General features: G+C 43.2%; 1 protein-coding gene across 3 annotated transcripts in view; it reads left to right on the top strand.

Moving 5' to 3' along the window:
* The window catches only part of LOC105693233 (forkhead box protein O), a 97,476-nt gene that overhangs the window by 47,270 nt on the left and 30,212 nt on the right, over window positions 1-19,994 (top strand). The window contains exon 1 of one of the 3 annotated variants that reach the window (XM_048658956.1): window positions 17,382-17,525. The exons of the other annotated variants lie outside the window; for them this stretch is intronic. Coding sequence (XP_048514913.1) covers window positions 17,397-17,525 — 129 coding nt within the window. The 5' untranslated portion in view covers window positions 17,382-17,396. Of the gene's footprint in view, window positions 1-17,381; window positions 17,526-19,994 lie in introns of those variants that run through there. 3 annotated transcript variants of the gene reach the window in all.

Raw genomic sequence — 19,994 nt, 5'->3', positions numbered from 1 at the left:
TTTTTCCTTTTTTTTTTTTTTCTTTCTGCTCCATCAATCCTTCTTTTTCTTATGCAGTTAATGTGTTTGTTATGTAAATCGAAAATCGGACGATCTATGGATTTTTGATCGGGTTTGCTGTAGAAAGAAAAAATAATAAAAATTGATACTCGAACGAGAAATTTTTCATTTCTTTCGGAAAAACTCGGTACAAATTTTCTCAATAATTCGTTGGACGTACGAGGAATAGAGAGAAAAACAAAAAATTAAATCACCAATCTTTGGGCCAACGTCGAATAATTATCGATGGAAAAAAAAGAAAAACCCCGAGGGGTAGACTTTTTTCCCCCGCAATAATACAGGAAAAACCTTTCCATCTTCTTTTTCTTTTTCGTGTATATCTTTATTCGGTTTTACGCTCTTTGATTTTCACTTCCAAAGGATTTATTTTTTCTCTTTCTGGCAGGGGAGGTTGATTATACGTGTGCGAAAAAAAAAAACAAACAATATACCTCATCCCTTAAGTGAGAATTTTAGATTGCTCTCCGGGTGATATATCGTTTGCAAATTGACGCGAGATTCGGTTTCGGTATTTAGCAATGCAAAAATGTTTGCCGGGTGGGGAGGGGGGGTGGTGAAAGAAATTAGAAACTTTGTTACCGTGTGCCCCTAGGGTTGGATTTTATCGTTCGAAGATCGAACCCGGCTTTAGGGGGAGTGGGGGGTAACCACCGACGATTGGGGTATGTTCGATGGTAAATCAAACGCGTTATACGAAGATTATCCCATATTGAGATGTTTCCGAATGCAAAGCGCCCTTATATGCATAATGTATACTTTGAAGGGCAAAGAAGTATACCCGATATCAAAAGGGTCCTTAATCGTCGGTCCTCGGATATTCTTCCCTCAATTTCATTCCCGTTCATTCTCCCCCCCCCCCCCCCCCCCCCCCCGCCTTCGCTCTGTAACCACATCGCGATATACCCGGATTCGTTTCTCTCTGATCCCGCGGGAGGCATCGATGTCTCCTTTTCTCCCGCTGCGCGGCGTTCCGGGTATTTCGAAAAGCAAAAAATCTCAAAAAAAAAAAAGAAAAATTTAAAATAGAAGAAGAAACCGAACAGATAGGAACGGATATATATACTCGGGGACAGAGATTAGGAAAATTAGCGATGACGAACCGACGACTTGCGCGGCTATATGTCATAACGAAATCGGGTGCGTCATTGTCCAAACTTGAAAAACCTCCGGAATCGAAACAAACAAAATTTTGTTTGACCACCTCCCCCCGTCCACCGATATATTTATTACTCTTACGAATACCTAAGTAACTATGCGCAACGCTTGTCCGTATCCACATTCGTAGGTAATACCTAATGTACACGTTGCTCGCCGGTTCGTGAGCAGAAATAATAATTAACGCGAAACAATGATTACATGGTGACGATAATAAAAACGAATGCGTCCGTAATATCCTCGGCACATAAGACGGAAAAGGGAGAGGGAGGAGGTAGGCGGTCGAGAAGTGGGGGAGGAAGAAGGGTGGTAAACCGTACGGGAATTCATACGTTACACGTATTTTTATTCGAAAAAAAAAAAAAAAAAAAAAAAAAAAGAAAAAATTTATATGTGTGAAAAAAATACAATGGTGGGTAAGCGTGCGCGTGTGCGTACGGTGATCCAGGACACCGATTACATATCCTCATTTTCTTTGTGTCCACCTTCCGCGCAAGTTCCACCAGACAAACCACTTCCGTTTTTTTGCTTTATGTATATATATTTTATTATTTCTAATTCCTTTACTTGTTATTTTATCGTCGTTCCTTAACTTGTTTACACATTATTATGCGGTTATTATATCAACCTAGCTTCCCTCTATTTCACTATATTTAAACACGTCGAACGTACACATTTCCCGACTTACAATTGTAAGTGTGTGCGAAATCGCGGCAATAAATACGCGTTGAGGTTAAGCCGCGAATCCTGATAAAATTCATTACTTGTTTTCTGAAAATTTCGTTATTTTGCATTTCGCGACGCCGAACTACGATCGACCACCCCCCCCCCCCGAGACTTTCCCTTCTATTTTCTCCATTTTTCGTGTCTATTTTTTTTTTTTTTTTTTATCCCCCTCTTTCTCTACACATCGCCCGAGTACGTACTAATCGACGATTTTCTTTCCCTCGTACCTACCTACCTACCTACCTACCGAGCAGAGGCAGCCCTTAAGCCGACGCCCGTTCATCGCATGATCAGTCGATATCACTGCCCCATCAATAACCCTCGGCCATCCACTCTTTCCCCCTTTTTTTTTTTTCTTTTTTTCTTTTTTTTTTCTATACTTCTCTACCACCCCGTTTCGCTGTGTACATTGCTCGATACATTCCCGCGATTTTCAACGACGTGTTCAACCATGTTGGTACGTACGTGTACGTTGTATATACTTATACATCCTCTTCACTTCTTTTGCTTCCTTCTTCTTTCTTTCTTTTTCCAACCCCCTAGCTTCGCAAGCCCCTCCTCCTCCTCCTCCTCCTCCTCCTCCTCTTCCATGGATACGATGATACAATGTCGCGTTGTAGGTGGTACGTTGTCTCGTCATGTAGGTACGTAAACGCGTGTATAGAAATAGGTAGGCTATAACATGATATCGTGGAAATAAGGTTGTCGGATGTATACATATATTCTTCTTCTTTTTCTCATTTCTTCCAAGTTATTCTTCGCGAACATTTGGTGGATTTATACGTTTAGGTGTATTTTTGAATTCTTTGTATTATTTTTTTTTTGCACAGGGGTTATCGGGGTGTCTGTATAAAAAAAAAAAAAAAAAAAAAAAAAAAAAAAAAAAAACTTCTCGACGAGAAATATCAATCGATCAAATTATTATCGTAGCGGAGTTTAATAGGTTGAAGTATAATTTACCTAATCCGTGGCAACGTTATTTTGTCATATTTATCATTATTATATTGAGTTACGGAGGGGGGGGGGGGGGGTAGAGTAAAATAAGAAGGGGAGCGGATTTGAGTAACGGGGTTTTCTTCGATCATAACATATTTGATAACGAGTGTAAGGCTTGAATAATGATCGTGTTATGAACACCTCGGTTCGTTAACAACCACTCCCCCCTACCCCCTCTACCCCCTCCTACCTCCTCTACATTTTTTTACTCTCCGATTGAACGTTAAAAACGAACGGATGGAGGACGAGGAGAGAGAGAAGAAGAAGCTGCCTGACGAAGAAAAGGGAAAAGAGAATTTTTTTTCGAAAGAGAGAGAAAAAAAACAAAAAATAGCCGCTGCAGCCGAAAGCCATTAATTAATTAATTTGAATCTTTTAGAAAAAAAAAAACAAACTTCTCTGTTAAACGGAAAACTACAATCGTTGCATGCGTAATGTATTTTTCGGTGCACGTCGGACGTCGAGTGAAACTTGTATAAAAAATAATTCGATCAATTTTGGAGATGAATCTGATCAGCTTTTGGATTTCGATCTCTGGGCTCAAAATACATGAGAATACGTTGGAGAACTAACGATAAGAAATGTCAATTTTTGGGTAGAAAATCGGAAAAAAATTTTGAGGTAACTCGATCAGTTCGATAAATTTACTGATTGTGAACTCCGAATATGTGAACTCCAAACAACAAAAAACCAAAATTTTCGGTTTACGTTTTTAGTATAGAAAAAAATTCGAAAACCAAATAAAAGTTACCTTTTTGAAAATGCAACGCGGTTTAATTAAAATCAGCTTGAAACTTGTTGTGCACCGGGATATCCGCGGAGACTGAGGTCGGAACCGGCCGTGGCACAAGAATTTCTTAAGGGTAGTTAGCCAATTAATCAGAGCTCGCTTCATTCGATTATTTCGTAATTTCGTAATACTCTACCAACCGACCCCGCCTCGCGCGAGCTCATCGTCACCCCCCCACGACCAGCGTTTTCCACCGACCGCGCGATTCGACGGTCCCGATATTCTCATTTTTTTCATCCCTCCCTTCCTTCCTTCCTTCCTTCCTTCCTTTCTTCTCTTCTTCATTTTTTCCTTTATGCCGCTACGCGTCCGTATCGAAAAACCGTAAGCTGTTGGCGCTCGTTAGCCTGGGCCGGATAATTTTTCAAGAATCTAATTTTATTTTGATTTGATTTTATTTTATTCGATTTTTTTTTCTCTTCTTCTCTCCTTACTTTTCCCCATCCCTTTGTAACGGCGGCTTTTGCGAGTTTCTTCGATCTTTTCGGCACATCTTCGCTCCGTTCGTGTACCGAGTATCGGAAATCGTTGTCGCTACGGTGGCTGTGAACTCGCGATCTTCCGATAATTCTACCGACAAACGTGTAACATATTCATTTCCATCGTCGATGTATCATACTTCACATACGATGCAGGCGGCGCACGGATTATCGGAAGGTTGAGACCTTCTTCTGAGCCTGAGAAAAAAAAAAAAAAATTGAGGGCTTCCCGCTTCCCTCTCCAAAGCTCCGTGGCAGCGGACAAAAATAAAGTACGGAAATATTCTCCCTCTTCGATTTACAAAAGCACCAAGAGGTTTATATATATATAATATTTATATTTTATATAAGGTTGTATACCTGCGCAACATCGTCCGATAAGAACGACCTATCACGGGGTTTCTGTACCTAGGAAAAAAAAAAAAAGATGTCAACGATTTTTTTTTATTTTTTTTTGGATTCATCGCACACGCATTATCAGCTTTCCTTCGTTATTTCTATGCGCCCTTTATGTTTTCTCCGATGCGGTAATCTTCGACGAGGTAAATGACAGCGAAATTTTATCCCCCGGCTATACATATAATAGCCGGGTTTATTTTTGTCGTCGGAAAGAGAGCGAGATAGAGAAAGGTAGCGGTTGAGGGTGCGGGAAAATTTGACCGACTTCGCAAAGTTTCAGATGAAAGAATATTTACGACGAGCACAAAAAAAAAAAAAAAAAGATTTGTTTAAACAAAAAGAAAAAAAAAAGAATTTGGAAGCACCGAGAATTTTTGGAGTAATTTCACCCCGGGAAATTCCGTACGCTTTTTTAGAGGGAGTTAAAAAAGGTTGATCCGTTCAACCCCGTAGATGGCACCACTTGACGGAATAAACTTTGGTTGGGTTACAACACAATAACCGGGTACGTAGGCAGTCAACAGGTGGGTTTTTCTACCTCCTCCCTCCCGCCCCCTTCGCCAGCGGGAATTCTCTCGATTCTTAAACCCTCAACCCTCTCCTTCTACACTCCCATCCACTCGGTTGGCAAGGATCGAGCGATATACGTTCGCTGGCTCGGAATCCACAGAGGAGAGACTCTCTCATTTTCTCCCTCACTTTCTTACGCCCATTCAAGACGCCGGTTAGCCTACTTATATTTAACAGAACTTGTTGTATACGCTTCGTTACAACGTTGGGTACTCAGTGGAAGAACACCCTTTTACCTTTTCCTTTTTTTCTTTTAACGCCCAAACGAATCCGCTCGCCAATTTTTTTTTTTTTTTTTGTTTTGTTTTTGTTTCAAGTAGGAACGATCAGTTTTGGGGGTGGGTTCCGGTCATTGCTTGAAACCTGGTCGATTTTTTCTCGTTTTTGTCGTTCGCACCGGAAGGTGATGGCCGATTTGAGAGGCGATTTTTCTAATTATACCCTTAATTACGGACTTGGCGAAAAATTAAAAGCGCTGCTTTATGTATATACAGCGTTAAATTCGAGTCGCTGTATCGCGACTGGTCTCCTCTGTAATCCGGGGTTTTTCGTAATTGTAGCGTGAGAGAGAAAAAAAAAGTTGGAAAGAAAACTGGTTTATATGTATTACGGGAAAACTATATAAAACGTTCGCAGTCGTCAACCGCTGGCGGCGGTGATCGGTGAGCTGTAAAAGTTTACCGATTTAATTTTTAACGCGCGCTTCCGGATAATCGTTGACGCGGGTATAGGTGAAAATCCATCCACGGTTTTATCGGGAATAACCGAAATAGAATCGGGTTTTGAAATTATCCGGTAGGAAACTGATCGTAAGGTGGCCATCGAAATTGCCAACTATGATGACTGTATAGTCGATCCGAAGTGGCAATCAACGATTTCGCTAGTTTTTATTATCACCCTTTTCTTTTTGCTTTCTTTTTTTTTTCTTTCTTTCTTTTCGGTAGACGACGACAAATGAAGAAGTCCATTCGTTAACGTTAACTACACTTTTGCTATAATTCACCCCCCTCTGAACCCGCCAATTATTATAGTTCCAGATCCCCGGTTGACCCCTTTCCGTACAGCGACGATCATCCCCTTCTTCAAAGTAGAAAAGTTTTTCTCGAATTATAACCGTGCGCGATATGGAAAGCAGTTTTTTTTTTTTTTTTTTTTCTGCCACCTGAAGAAACAGCGAAACCAGACGTTTGAAAAAAAAAAATTGCGATTTTTGTATCCTAAGATTCGGGTACGCGAACGGAAACGAACGCCCCGAATATCGAAGATCCCCCCACGGTTTCGAGCGTGGGCGGTTCGACGGGAGAGATCCACCGAGTCCGGTCAAGTGCGGATTCGAATGCGTGGGACGAATCGCGACTTGGTTCCCCGCGGGGGGCGGAGGGAGGGGGGTGATCTAATTGAGATCAATTGCGAGTCAGCCAGGGTCAACTCTACGCCTCTGCGATCGTGTAGGGGCACCACCGCGAGGACGAGGACGAGGAGGCGAAGACGTCGTCCGAAACTATCGCGTAAAATCAAATCCAACCGACTCGATCGTGTCAAATTTTCGATCCGCAAGTCCTCTTCGGAGTTTTTCCTGTACGCGTATTTGTAAAAAAAAAAAAAAAAAAAATTTCCCGCACGCGTTTCGGGATCGCCGGGCGGTACGCGGGGAGTAAAATTCTCCGGGAGTTCGTGCGCGGCTCGCGGTATCATCGCATCCGGCTGAGTATTAGAAAAGGGTACGTAGTTCGCGAGGTAGGGGTTGAGGGGGTGAGGGGGAGGGGGAGGGGGAGAGGGAAGCTGCCGCTGCTTCTGCCACCGCTTCAGAGGGTAGCTGCTAGCGGCGTCGGTAGCGTTCGCTTTTCTGGTGGCGGTTCGGTCCGTAGTTGCCGCCGCCGCGACGCCCGGCGCCGCCAGACTTTGGGTTTCAGATTAATGGATCATTTTTCTTCCCTCGAGTCGACTTCAGTTCGGCGCTTGCTCCCGAACGTAACGCGCTCACCTACACACCGTACTCTGCGACCGTTTCTTCCCTCTTCCAGCTTCCACCGCCACCACCACCACCATCGTCGCTACCGCTACCCCCTTCCCTCTCTCTATACACTTATACTTATATTCAACCAACCGGCAACTATCTCTACTTTCTCGTGACTAGCAGCCGCCCCCCCCTCCCCCCCCGCCCCGCTTCTTCTTCTTCTCCATCGACGTCTTCAAAGTATCGACCCGAAACGAACGAACCAACTTATACACCGAACACTCTACTTGTATATATATATGTATTGAATTTGGATCGGATGTGAGGAGGAGGAGGAGGAGGAGAAAAAAAGAGGTCCTAATTTTTTCGAACACCTTCGAATTTTCTATACGTTCGTGTTTCCGCAAAAGTGCCTGTTTTTATTTTCTTAATATATATATATTAACGTTCGTTCTTTGACATTTCGTATTATGCCATTGCGTACACTACACCGGCTTATGTGTTTTATGTATATACCGGTCTTCACGTTGGTCGGATTCTTATTCGGCCCTCGAGGAGAGCTTGAACGGTTGTGTAGACGGAACCTGCCTACGTTTCTCTCGATAAGTTATATCAATGACACAATTACGCAATTCTTGGCAACTACCTACTTTGTGCTCAGATCTATCTCTATCTTTATATACATACGTAGGTATATATGTATATGTATATACGTTGAACGCGGACGCGACTCTCAACATTATATTTTATATATACTGTACGTCATTCCGTTAGTAAGGTCGTAGAACGGTGGACGTCTCATCCTCGTATCGTACCTCCACTTTTTCTCCCTCCCTCCACCACCCCCCAATTTTTCCCTATCCTATTTGGGTACGAAATATCCTGCGGACAACGCAATCGAGTCGTCTTCTAATATAGACGCGAGCGTTGCGAAAGTATCTGGATTCTTTATTTTATTTTTTTTTTTTTGTCCCTAGGGAACGGTGGGCAACGGAAAAAAATATCTATCTCGATCCGGAGATCGGTCGTCGTCGTCGAAATGAGTAGAGAGACGGAAGAAGAAAAAATTCGCTCACCTACCTAGCTATTAATACGCTGCGTACCGTCGAGGACCACGAGAATTGATAAAATATTAAAGCTGCCGCTTCCGGCGGTGTTGGGTATCAGAGCGTGCATGTCCGTTAGGGAAAAATTTTTTTTCCCTCGCAAATCGCGAAATCTTGCAGCGCGTTATATCTGCGAAAGCGAGCGATAAGTTTCTCCACATCTTGGCCGGTTTGTGTCCGTGAAAAAAATTGCGTCCCGCCTTAAGCGCGCTTGTGTGTGTAGCCGTACACTGTGGAAAGTGGGAACCCGTGGAAGAGAAGGAGGAGAGACGGATTAAGAGTGTAAAAAGGACGCCGGGACTTTCAGGCCGGTGCCCCGCCGACGACGACACGTTTCCAAACGCGGCTAACCCTAATCGAAAGTAGAACCCGTAATCGCGCTCAGTTTAAGTTATCAACAATTTCTATCCGGTCTTTTTTTCACACTCACTTCGCCGGTTATGATAGCGATATCCATAAGTCGGGTGCGGTCTCTTTCATTCCATTCCATTCTTTCGTTTCCCTTTTCTTTTTTTTTTGGTGGTGGTGGTGGTTTTTTTTTTTTTTTTTTTCTTTTTTTGCGAACGGTTCTTCTCTCGCGGAGTAAAGTATTTTCGTTTGTACGTACGTATACGTATACCGGAGTTGAGAAGTGTGTTGATTTTATTTCGGCAGGTTATAACAAACCTGTCCGAAGAATAGGAACTTTCCACTCGGGGTAAAGAAGGAGAAAAGCAGCAGCAGCAGCAGCATCCCCTGCCCTCGACGATGTATCCTCAGCTCAAGGATAGCGAACATCCTTTCCGATTATCATGGAAATCGTCTGAACTTTTTCATATCCATTTCTAAGACTATACGCGCGGGGTGTATACACGATCGTGTGTATATATAGGGTACGGGAGGAAGAGGAGGAAGAAGGGAAAAAAAAGAAGCGGGTACGGCGGTTGGCCCTCTTCTTCCTCCGTTCCTCTTCATTTTATTTTTATTTTTTTTTTCTCCTTTTTCGTATCTACGCGAGTCGATGCCGTGTATATAGAATAAAAAATAAGAATACCCGCGCAATTATTATGCTAATACACGAAGGGAATAAAAGTTGCTGGAAGGCGAGGGGGGGAAGACGGCTCGCCCTTTCGAAAATTCGCGTTATTATTATTAAATGGAATCTCAAGGCTGACGTACGGCGATCGAATTTATCAAATCGAATCGCGAATGTATCGGCGGACTCTATATTTTTTTCGTTTTTTTCTTCTTCTATTTTTTACAACCACCGCGCGTACCTATAAACCTCGATTCAAAAGCACCCGACCTAACCGCAACCTCGGATACACGGTAGACGGTAACCCATACGCCCGGCGAAGATGGGGACACGGAGATCCCAGGAGTGGTTCATTCTCATGCTAATATCGTCCGGAGTCTCGGATTTCTTTCGTATACTCTATTTCCACCCACCGCCGACCGTCAGTCACTTCGACTTCGACAAAAGTTACACCGATTTCGAGAAACTAGAGAAGAAGAAAAAAAGAAGCAACATTTTTTTTTTTGCCAACGACTCGAACGATAGTCCCGCGCTTATTTGAAAAATTGCATACCTACTTATTACGATGCAGACCGATATCCTCGAATTTTTCATCTACGGAAACGAGCGAAAAAGCGATTTCTTTATTTTTTTCTTTTTTCTTCGACATCGACGTCTCTTTAGGGCGTTTGCAACTGGGAGAGCATAGAAAAAAGAAAAAAGAAAAAAAAAAAAAAACAAATTTCGGATTTTACGACCTTTTTCGCCAATCGACTCGCGATATTTCCTTTTTTTTTTTTTTCAATCCCTTCAATTTCTCCCTACAGGACACATAACGCGTACCCGAGGTTTACGCGTATACTTACAGGTGAAGAGCGGCGGTTGCAGGTGATCTCATTCAATTACCTCGATACATTGACGTAACTGCGCAGCAACGAATTCGCGCGCGGTTTCGGCGAAGATCTCTCGAACGTTTCGAACGGCGTGTTCGGTTCGGGATAATATCGACGCCGTTTAACCGGGTCGTGCGTATACAGTACCCGGCAGGCAGCCTACAGCTGTACGAAGCGCGGCGCCAAACCGCACGTGGCGAATATTCCACGTGCGCCAACCGCCGCGCTCTGTTGCTTTTCCCGCCCGATTAAATTAATAACCACATCGCACAGAGAGATATGCCCCCCCTCCCCCTCCCCTTCCACCTCCACCCCCCGCGCGCTTTTGTATACCTATATCTCCGCTCCTGTGCAATATACACGCGTACGGTACACCCGTCGTATCCACGTCTGTACGTTCGCGCGACGATTCCCGCGGCTCGTGATTTCACGTGTATACATAGGTATGTATGTATGTACACTGCGTCGTAACACATATATACATACATACATATGTATTTCCATTTGCGAGCATCGCGTATCAAATGCACATCGTTCAACTTATGCATTACGACGTAATCCCCGTCGTTACGCGATGATCCGTTATTGTTTCTATTTTTCGTGACAATTTTTTTTCGTATTTTTTTTTTTTTTTTTTCTTTTTCCCCTCCACCCATCCCACCCCTCGTTCGAAGGGTTGTCGTATTTCTTTTCTTTTCACATTCCCCTCTTTCTTTTCACGCGAGGCAAAAAAATACACCCGGGTCATTATACATACACAAGATCAACCTGTCGTACCCCTTTATTACCTACTACCCTACCTAATACCCTCCCCCCCCCCCCCGGGTCCCTGAATATTAGGGGCGAAATTTTGCCTCGCGGTGCTAAAAAATGGGGGAGGGAAGCGACTTGTCCGTCACCGTGTAAACACGTAGTTTTTGCCGGCCTTACCCAACGATATCCCACTCCACCTCCTCCGCATTTTTCCCTCGCCCTATTCCTCCTCAGCGAGGTATATACCGTGTACACACACCTACCGACGACCTCCTCCTCCTCCTCCTCTTCCCTCATCCTCGTTTTCGCGATGCGAGGAACATCCCCTGCAAACTTATGGGAAGTAACACGATTTAACCCTAGTTCAGGATGGGCTAGAGAGGAACGACGATAGAGTTTGATTGATAGCACCCGGAGAGACATTAGTAGCCCTGTTCGTGTGACCACAGCATTTTTTTTTTTTTTTTGTTTTTTTCTTATCCTTTTTCAGTCACTACCAGCCCTTTCCGGGTTCCTTCATTTTTTACTATTTTTCTTTCCTGGATTTTAAATTTTTCTTTATTTTTTTATCAAAAAAATTAGGTATCTATATACGCATTTTTGTAGATGATGGAAGAAAAAAATAATTTTTACCTCAAATTTTCAATTTTCCTCGTACGGGACGGACTGTTTTGAAAAGTCTTTGAAATTTGGCCGACAATGAGCGTAAGAAATGGGGGTTAATCGTTTTTTTTCATTTTTTTTTGGGGGGGGGAGGGGGGAGGAGGAGGTCGGCACAGTGGCGATTTTCTCATCGCCCCGGGTGGTTTGTTTGCTCCGTCTCGTGGCTGTGTCGACCGTTCGTAAGTGGGGGGGAAACCCATTAAACGACGTGTCACTCAAGAATTAGTGTTTTGCATCGCGAGTTACACGGCCTACTAAACGTTCAATTAGCGCCTCGTTGCCCGCCTCTCGCTCTCCCGCACTGTTTTCCTCTCCTTTTCTCGGGCCGAGCCGACGCTCTCTCGGTACGAGAGGAGGAGGAGGAGGAGGAGAAATTAATAACCTCTGCCTACGGTCTCAGCGGCGGCCTTAGGGAGCAGCGAGCGAGCAGCGGTCGCCTCTTGTGCCGCGCCCGGTCGAAAACGAGGGTGGAAAAAGGGGGAGGGAGGGACCCCGCGAACCTCCCCCCTCCGCCCCCCACCCCCGTGATCCTTCCGGAGATGGGAGATGGGAGATTTGAGGGTGTTTAAGGATTTTTTTCACTCGAACGCGAGAGGAAAACATCTTTTCAGTAGGCTTTTTCGGTACATAATATAGCTTTCGCGGGAAACCCGGGGTAAGCGCAAACGTTCGCGCGTTACTACTATACGTTACCCTATCCTACCTATACCTACGCCTTACCTTCTCGTCTCGACTCACACGTCGTTCGGTGCGGGACCCCCCGTCATCATCATCATCATCATCATCTCATCCTCCTCCACCGACATCGCCACCTCCTCCTCGGAAGCGGGGGATGAAGTGCAGGTCCTAACGTTATTAATTACAAGGCCACCATCAATCCAGCAGCCATCGTAAACAGGTACCATTGTATGGGGAAAAAAACCACCTTCGGGCCGACGCTCCCTTCTCCTTCCTTTCTACCTCATTCCCCCCCTTCCTCCTCCCTCCCTCCAACCCCCCGCGAATCTTTGCGGGGGTGCCTTTTTCCCAAACCAACATCACCGGGAACACCACCGAGCTACTCTGCCTTTTCACCGGCTACTGCTTTTGCCTTCTTCTTCTTCTTCATTTTTTTCTTTTTTTTTCCTCTTCCTCTTTTTACATCCCTCTCTCCAGGGCGATCAAATTCATCCCGGCGAGACAAACAATATTTCTTAAATGTTTATGCGGATCGGAGATTCTTCCCGCTATGAGAGACACGCCTCGTTAAATAACAACCAACCGGGAAAACACGTTATCCCCTTCCGTATTTATTTCGACGAGGTGTATCGGTAATTAGACAAGGATCGAGGGAAACAAATTTCATCGGTTCTTTCATCGATGATGATGATTTTTGTCTTGTTTTTTTTTTTGGGGGGGGGAAATCCCCCGGCCGTCGATTATACAGAAGCCGCAGAGGTCGAAGCGAACGTAACGGTAAATGTCTGTGGTGTGTATACGGTAGCGAAAGTTTATCCTATGTCTCTAAAATGTTGAAGTCGGGAAGAAGAAGAAGAAGAAGAAGAAGAAGTGGTGGAAGAAGTAGCGGGAAGTAGAAAGACTGTGGAAATACCGGGGTTTTCGAAGTTAGGTAACTGGAACAAGTAGAATACAAGTGCCCGGTTTTTCAAAGTTTTCGATCCACCGACGCTATAGGGTAACCCGCCGCCGACGCTGGGAAAGAGGTACGCCGCCGCCGCTGCTTCTTCTTCTCTTTCTCTCTCTCTCTCTCTCCGTATACAACGCGGCAACCGATACTCGAAAAGGTTTTATTTCCGATGCTAAAAATCTGCGCGCATACCCATCTACCCTATACTACACCTACACCTATACCTATACCTATACTTATACCTACGCGCGACTCACACGCGGAACAACTTAGCGCTACGGGTTATACCGTAGGACGGGAGTTTAGAGAGCGTAGCGATTTTTACCTACATGTGTGTAAGCCGGCGTTCCGTAGAGCGAGCGAGCTAGAGCTAGCTAGCTAGCTAGCTCTACTCCTCCTAGGTGAATATACGGTGTACGTGTAGGTACACCCCTATATCGGGACACGTTGGGATAAAGGGGGGAAAAAGAGAGGATGCCGGTCGACTAGGCGTCGCGACGCCGCAGGGGCGTCGAGGGCATCCATCATGCCCGCGCGTGAATTACCACCACCACCACCACTACCTCCACCACCTCCACCACCTCCACCGTCCCCCCTATTTCAACCTAAACTCAAGGAGCAAGAGACGCCGGAATCCAACGGTGGAGCGAAAGGATAGGGGAGAGGGAGGGAATCCCCTAGCTCCGACGGTCTTCTCTCCCAAACGATGAATCGTCCTCTCTCACTATTTCCGTCCCTCTCTCGCCCTCTCACCCCCCGTTCCGCTTCCCACTTTCTCTCCCTTTTTCTATTTTTTTTCTTTTTTGGTTTTTCTTTTTTTTTTTTTTTCCCTCTCCGCTACACTTCCCACAATCTCTCGCTCGACGCGGATATATCCCTCGGGTGCAACAACCCTTGACCGAATATGTGCAACATGGAGATTCTTCGACGTTCGTTGCCTGCTTTTTTTTTTCATCCTCTTCCTACCTTTTCCTTTTTTTTTCTTATTTTTTTACCCTCGCACGTGAACGTACGGGTTTCTCGAGCTCAATCCACCGCGGAGTTCATGAAAGTATAATAATGGTAAAAATCTGTCGTGAGTAATTTAATATAGCGTACGAGGAGACGTGTTGGGATGGCTTTGGCGGGGGGGGGGGGGATGGGGGTGGGTGCGCGTTACGGGGATGCGTTGGCGTGGCGTAGGAGGGTAACGGAGTAGGGCAACCTTGGCGGATGAATTTGAGGAGGGAAAGAAATTGGTGCCGATAAATTTGGGCAATATTTTTCTAGGTGAGAACGATAGCGAGTCGCGGTATCCACGTAACTGGGACAAATTGTACAAAAATACTGCCTCGATATAAATTGCAAGAAGCAGAAGCAGAAGCGGCAACTCTCGAGCGCTATATATATATATATATATATATATATATATATATATATTATATGTGTATGCGATAACTCGGACCGGTATATAGGATCTAATTTGACCGGAAGCACTCCTTCGGACGGACTACTCTATAACCTCGCGCTCGCTCACGCTAAAATTTCTTCGGGGGAAATCTTTCACTCTCCACTTTGCGAAAATAGAAAAATGAGATGATTTCTCTCTCTCTCTCTGTCTCTCTTACTCCGCCACTACGTAACGCACCGTAATTTATATTTTTCGTATTTCATGGAATCGACTATATATACACTGACTGCCCCGAACTACTCGGTTGACATTTGTCATTTCTGTTATTATCGTCATCGTCATCATTATCGTTATTTTTATTAACCGATACTAATATACCGTGACCATATATCGGACGTCGGACGATCGTTCAAAATGCACCTTTTATTACGCTCGGCTATGAAATTCGCTTATTTCTCTTTGCGGTTAATTTATATACCACCGTGTACAGGAGTTTTTTTTATTTATCTCTATTTTCAGACAGAATTTCCGCCACATAAATTTCCACATTTCATTGCCACAATCGATGGGATATTCTTTTGGATTTTTTTACCTAGTTTCTTTTGCGTGCGTTTTTTTTTTTTTTCATTCTTTATTTATTTCTTTTTCTTTTTCCGTCTTCGCCGAATTAAGGCGATCTTTCGTGCTACAGTAGCTGAAACAATAAATGAAAGTTTTCGAGTTTTCCCATAAAAATGAAGGGAGTGAAGCTATATTAGTCAGATATCGGGGCATCGACGGTTTTCGCCGGACATCGGCTAACCTTATCTAAAATTGCTGGGCGAACTATTGGCTTTTGAAGAGGCCAAAAAATACGAAGAAGAAAAAAAAAAACAAAAAAAAAAAACAGCATAAAAATCACGAAAAAAGCAAAAAGCAAAAAAAAAAAAACTATATCCGAACTTAATCAATTACCTAGTAGAGCGTTTCGCCTTCTTTTTCTTCTTCTTCTTCATCTTCTTCATCTTCTTCTTCGGGGTGGGAAACTTTTTAACTTCGTCCCGCCGACACTGCTACTCGCCACGAGACAACCCCCCGTCCCCGTTTGACGCGCGAGAGCGAAAGAGAAAGGGAGGCCGAACGGAGTTGTTCCCTCCCCCCCCCACCTATTTTATTTCACTTTTATTTTCCTCTCTTTTCTATTCGTCGATATTTTAGCCTCAGATAAAAGAGAGTGGACAGTGCCCGAGCGATAAAGGAATCTATTAAGGGATGAGGGAGGGAGAGAGAGAGAGAGAGAGGAAAAAAAAAGTGACTCCGATACGGGGGTGGTGGAGTTGTGTTTGACTCGAGGGTGCGCGGTGGTTTCGACGACTTTTATAACTATTTTAGATAAGAAACGAAACTCGCCGTTCTCCTTTCACAGCACCCCGCCTGTACGAACGTATACGTATACGAGACAATGAAAGTCCGCAAAAATTTTGAAACGAATTTGAAGCATAAAAAAAAAACAAAAAAAAAAGGAATCAAATTCGTTACAATTTTTCGCTCTCTTCATCTCCGCTCGATTGACCGACGTCTCGCGCCAACTTCCGGCTACGAACGACGGTGTTCGACGATCGTGCGAATTAAATAGGAATAATAAAGTTAGAAAAAAAATGAAGCGCCTAACCCGAGCACTTGCAGCGGTGATTTGACCTCGGTATCCAGTGATTTCCATATCGTTTTTTTTTTTTTTTTCTTTTTTTTTCTTCTCTTTCTTGTGCATATGGATTATAAATATTGCGCGAGTATAAATATTACATTATATATATACATATATATATACTCGTCATAATATTATACTTCACTTAAGATTTTTCTCCATACATATATGTATACTTGTGTGCATTGATTTGTATACACCTATGTACGTACACACGATAAAATGGTCACATAATCGGTCGGCACGTGACAAATAGTATCGAAAAAAAAAAAAAAAAAATAGTAGAAAAAAGGGGTACAAAGTAATAGTGTAAAAAAACAATAAAAGAAAAAGAAAAAGAAACCGATCGAAGTGGGCAGCACATATATCAAGCTTTGATTTATATTATAAATAGATGATCATTGCGGATAGCGAGCAACCGCAGATGTCATGTTATACCTTATTTAACTACCTGAAGGATCATTTATAACGTAGATTAAAGTCTGCCGGTACTGCCGGTGCCGCGGTAGTCAGCATTTTCCCAGATTACGTAATACGTACAACGATGACGACGATAATAATAATAATAATGATGATGATGATGATGATGATGATGATGATAATTAAATATAAATATAGAAACACATATCCAATTGTTCGGTTATATATCGTCACGTAAAAATTCTTTGAAGGTGTCTTCGCTGCCGCTGACGTATACGATGTGCGGTGGTCACTTGTGTAACTCCGGGGCGACCTGTCTCGAATTTTAACATCGACACCGATTAACGCGCGCGCGCCCCCATCGACTTACCTGCGAAAATATTTCGAGGAAATGAAATAAAAAATTGAAAGAAACAAAAAAAAATAAAAATTATGGAAAATTGTAAGCCGGAAACTACCGACCGGACGCGTAACAACGCGAGATTCGATACAGAAATAACTGGATAGCTGGACGGTAAATTTTATCTAGGTGTATATATACATATATAGGAATAAATTATGTCGATGTAGAAATTGCGCGGCGGTGCGCGAGCAGTTTTGCAATGTCAATCTATTAGGAGAAGGGGACACCTCGTTCCCGTACGGTATAGGTTATATGTATACCTTTACCGGTATAACTTATATGTGTAATTTACTTCAAAAGACGTAGTGTGTAGCGGGATGTGATCCCGAAAATGGTAATTCGAATTTCTCCGCGTACGCGTCGCGGGCGAACGTGTGCGGCGGGTACCCCTGTACACTCGGAGTTTTGCGCGCTTGTGTCGGACGGACGGATAGTAATTGAATGCATAAACATAGGGAGGGTAGGTACACGCAATTGAGGTAAGAGATAGTCGGCCTGGCATACGAATCGTCTCATTGCTGCCGCCCGTGGAAGACTTTGAGAATCTGAAAAAGGAAAAGTCGGTGGGTTTTTTCCGCCTCCTACAGCTACGGCGAAACCAGCGCCTAACTCCAACGCTCGCGATAAAAACGAAATAAGGGAATAAGGAATTTTTTAGTCGCGAGATGGGAAAAACGGAACGTCGAATCTCACGTGTTACCGTATTATACGCGTGTAGTTTTACGCTTTTTCTAACCCGAGAGAATTTTATCGGTGCACTTTTTATTTCGTTATCAACGGGGAAATCTGCGTCGGAAAATTCGTCGACACGCGTCGACCGGGAAATCGGGATTTTATTTCTAATCCCAATTATCCTAACGTCCCCGCGGGATTTTGTTTTTCCCCCTCTTTTTTTTTTTTTTTTTTTCTACGTATCTACGTTCGTCATCGTTGTCGTCGTCACGGAGTGGTGGTACGTACACTGTACCCGGCTCCCCGAACCTACACCGAAACATCTTCTCTCGCGTATAATGTGACACAAATATTTGCACCTAGCTTGTAGTAGCACACCTTTTACCAAATATTTGACTACGTAGACTGAGGTACCTGGAAATCGCTCGAAAGTCGATCATGTTCTTCCATTTTATTAATAACCGTAATGCAAGGATGATTTAATGTACGCGAGACCCAAAGACAACTTCTTTCTTTTTTTATTTTATTTTTGCTTTTCAATTTACGTTTTTCTCTTCAAAGGAAAAAAAAAAAATAGAAAGATTTCTGACTTTGAATTCAGTTGAAGAAATTTTGGAAATTCGTTACGATGTTATAAACTAAATACGCCAATCGGTATTTGTGTATGGATTGATTGAAAATGAGGAGAGAGGGAGAGAGAGAGAGAAAAAAATCGGTCTAATCAATCAGTGAGGTGGGAAAAAAATTTATTCGCATCTGAGGTATCAGCTTCGAATATCTTTCGACCGTGCACGGTCGCGTGTCGCACGAACTTTGTCGTGATCCTTGTCGCGTGGTTTTTCGTATTTTTTATTTTTTTTTTTTCCCCCCAGCCGCCCCTTTTTTATTGTTAACCACAATCGAGTTGTTCGGTGAATAAATGATTTCTAATCACTGGGATATGTGCTCGAAGAAATACCTGTTCAACCGAAGCTCGTGTCCCGATCGCCTCGCGCGATCTTTTTTTGTCATCCAACGCTGCCGTCGCGTTTTGAATAATCGATGATTCTCAATCAGTGCGCGACTTCTTCTTCCTTCTTGTTTTTTTTTTTCTCTCTATTTACGTTTTTATAATACCGACCGCCTAGTTTTACATCTAATTTCGCTCCGCGTGGTACGTACACACGTGTACCACCTATACAATACGCGTGGTCCGATATTACGTATGCGTACGCGGAGCGAAAAAAAACAAAAAAAAAAAAAAAAATTACCCCGCGTGATACCAATGGGGTGAAATTAACCCCCCGGGGAAAGTAATTCGAGTGAGTCGCTCCGACCTCGAATGACCTCTCGATCTCCCTTTTTTTTTTCTCCTTCTCGTTCTCTACTTTCCTTATACGGTTCGTCTATTTTCCATCCACGGAACATCCGACGAACTCACCGACTCCGATCCTTCTCAATTTATTTCATTTTATTTGACTTTTTTTTTTTTTTGTTTTTTTTTTTTTTTTTTCTTTCAAATAAAATTTACCTCGGCGGTTTCCGTTGGCAAATATTTTTTTCACGCGTTATATATACGTTACGTGTAAAAAATTATGTCGGTTACACGTATAGGTAATTCGGTTTGCTAACGTACGGAAAAAAAAAAACCGCGATATCGTAGGTACAATTCTGCGGGCAAGTATTTTTACTCGTTTATTGCGGATATTTGTCATTAAAAAAAAAAAAAAAAGAAAGAAAATTATTATTTTATTTATTTTTTTTTCTCCTTATTTTTAGGTTTCTTTCAGCAGTTATAGAATCGCGCTTATCGTCGCCTCGCACTGTATACGGTGAATATGTTTGCGGTGAAGCAACAAAATATGGTTAAATAATACGTGAACGAAATTAAAGAAACACGCGCGTTGTTTAATTATCGTGATATATAGTTAAAAGGGAAAGTGAGAAGCATGAGAAAGATTTTCGTAAAAGTGAGGAAAATTCTCTTTCTCACATCTCGTCTCAATTAATTTTTTGATATTTATCGAATAATGTCGGACGTATTATTGGCGGACTATGCGTGTTATTAACCGCGACGTAATCCGCGGTCAGGATGCCACCGGTCCAAGAGTGTAGTACCTATAACGTTTCCTGTCGTAGCCGTGGTTATCACGTTCGTTCGTTAGTTCGTCGCTTGTAGTTGGTTAGTTCTTTTATTTTCTTTTCTTTTCTTTTCTTATCACCCTCGTGTCTCTGTGGTTTCAGACAAGACAAAAGATCTTTCCGCGTGTATGGGTAC

This window comes from Athalia rosae, chromosome 7, assembly GCF_917208135.1.
Source record: "Athalia rosae chromosome 7, iyAthRosa1.1, whole genome shotgun sequence".
In the NCBI taxonomy this organism is placed as follows: domain Eukaryota; kingdom Metazoa; phylum Arthropoda; class Insecta; order Hymenoptera; family Athaliidae; genus Athalia; species Athalia rosae.
This window is presented reverse-complemented; position numbering and strand designations above follow the sequence as displayed.